This window comes from Hydra vulgaris, chromosome 12 (assembly GCF_038396675.1).
Source record: "Hydra vulgaris chromosome 12, alternate assembly HydraT2T_AEP".
In the NCBI taxonomy this organism is placed as follows: Eukaryota; Metazoa; Cnidaria; class Hydrozoa; order Anthoathecata; family Hydridae; genus Hydra; species Hydra vulgaris.
The window spans coordinates 40,800-43,274 of NC_088931.1; the positions used below are offsets into that span (position 1 = coordinate 40,800).

At 28.3% G+C, this 2,475-nt stretch overlaps 1 protein-coding gene across 1 annotated transcript; it reads right to left on the reverse strand.

The window, feature by feature from the left end:
* Positions 1-319: 319 nt before the first annotated feature.
* Positions 320-694, reverse strand: LOC136089140 (uncharacterized). Its single transcript, XM_065814861.1, has one exon. The coding sequence runs from the start codon at positions 692-694 to the stop codon at positions 320-322; it is 375 nt and encodes a 124-aa protein (XP_065670933.1).
* Between the last annotated feature and the right edge of the window lie 1,781 nt (positions 695-2,475).

Sequence of the window (2,475 nt, forward strand, 5' to 3'; positions counted from 1 at the left end):
AATATGTTTTGATCAGTTTTTTGCATTTCATGTTCATAAAAAGTACCTTGAATTTCTTCACTATTATCGTCAGTTATTTTATACGTTGGTGGATCTATGAACTGAATCTGTGACACTGTAAAAACTTCTTCAGTCCATCTCGGTGTGTATCCTTTTTCAAACGTTCCTTTCTTTTTAGTTATCCTAACTCAATCACCAATTGAAAACTTTGGTTTAGGTCTTTCAGACCCATATGAACTTACAGACTCTGATCGTACATTTCCATTTAGATTTAAACAAACAATATTTTCATTCTTTTTATCGCTAGCTTCAACTGGTGTCATTTAATTGAAGAATGCTTTGTGTTGTTGTATTTATTTACCATTTCATCTAAAACGTCAATATATTTTCTTGTAGAATTAGCTGAAAAGTACTTAAACATTTTATTTTTTATTGTTCTATTCCAACGTTCAACTACACAACTTTTTTCTTCATTTTCAGTTGAATATAACTCAACACCAAGCGCTTTAATATGCTTATTATAAAATTCTAAGCCTTTATCTACCCACATTTTTTGACACTTTCTTTCTTTACCTTCGGATCCATGGAAATTTGAAGAATTTTTAAAGATTTTATTTAAAGCAGCAACATCAACTCCAGTTTTACTTTTCAATGGAACAATCCATCCATACTTAGAAAAAACATCTATCACCATTAATAAGTATTTATACCGTCATTGAATTTGGAAGAAGATTTCATGTCAACTAAATCAGCAGCCCATACTTCATCGATTCCATTTACAATAACTTTTCTTTTTCTGAAATGTTTTACAACTGGTCTGTGAAGTTTGTTTACAAGTTTGTGTGTCCATTTCAGGTCTTTCAGACCTATATGATTTAGATCATTCGGATCCATAAGATTTACTTCTTTATCCTCTTTTTTTTTACTGATCTTTGGTAGTTTTTTTGAGTAGTTTTAGTTTCAACACCTAATTTTATAGCATCCATTTCTTCGATTATAATTTTATCAGCTAAATTTCTTTTTGACGTGTCATCGAAGTATTTGTAAGCAAGATCGTGATGGTAAGCTGCAATATCAACTCTATCTATAGGTTTACTCCATTCTTTATATGCGTCACTAGAAGTTAGTCGTTCATCTAAATTAGTACCAGGACCTGCAAAGTTCATTCCAGGTAAATGCATTTCACCTGGAAACTTCGACCATGGTAGTTTTATTTTACGTGTTGTTGAATTAATCGAACTCACTAAATCTCCTCCTGTTTTTGATGATAGAAATTGAGTTTTTATTTTTCCGCAAATAGCGCAAGTTCCACGTTGCATATTTCTATTGTTTTTACTCACAGCATTTTGCAAGTTTAGTGAATTTGTTTTGTTTCTACATTTAACGCAGAACATTTTTATACATAGAAAAAAATGTATAGTATTTTTTTATAAAAAAATGAAAATCTTAAATATATAAAATGAATATTATAGATTTGTCATGGAATGCGAATAACAATAAGAGAAATAATAATAAGTTGTTTCCTAAGAGTATAAGAGGAATTATTGTTGGAAAGTCAGATTGTGGAAAAACTACTTTATTATTGAATTTACTGAGACCTGGTTGGTTAGACTATAATAATTTACAAGTTTTTGGAAAATCTCTTTTTCAACCAGAATACAAAATATTAAAACAATATTTTGAAAAAAATTGCCAATAGAAATTATTCTTGAACTATTTAAGCTACAAGACCAAATAGAAAAATTAAATGCAAACCCTGCGCTTATATTTGAAGACATTTCAAAAAATTTAAATGAGAATACAGATATGGAGTGTAAGTTTTTTGAAACAGCAGAAGATGTGCCAGATCCTCAAGATCTTGATTTTCATAAGAATAATTTGATGATTTTTGATGATTTACAATTAACAAAGCAAAATAAGTGTGAATAATATTATACAAGAGAAAGACATAGTAATGTAGATTGTTTCTATCTTGCACAAAATTATTTTATGTTGCCTAGGCAAACCATACGAGAAAATACAAATTTTATTTGTTTATTTCCTCAAGATTCAAAGAATTTAAATCACATTTATAATGATCATGTTTCAAGTGATATGGGAAAAGATGAGTTTAAAAATTTTTGTGAAAAAGCATGGACAGATCCTCATGGATTTGTTGTTATAGATCTATCTTCTAAAAAAGATTATGGAAAATATAGAAGAGGATTAAATTGTTTTTATATTCCAACTTGTTAAAACTAGTAGTGTAAAATTAAATATAAAAAACAAAATTGTTTTCTTCTATATAAAAAAACAAAAATGGCATATATATCAGTAAGCGGAAATAGCAGTATATTAAGAACTAAGTTTACCTCTATTATTACACTTAGAGAAGACAGAGAATATGAAACAGCTCTTGTTAGTTTAGAGACATATTACAGTTTTCCTAATATTAATTCTTCAAACAACAATTTTAGATATAGTGCAAATAATGGA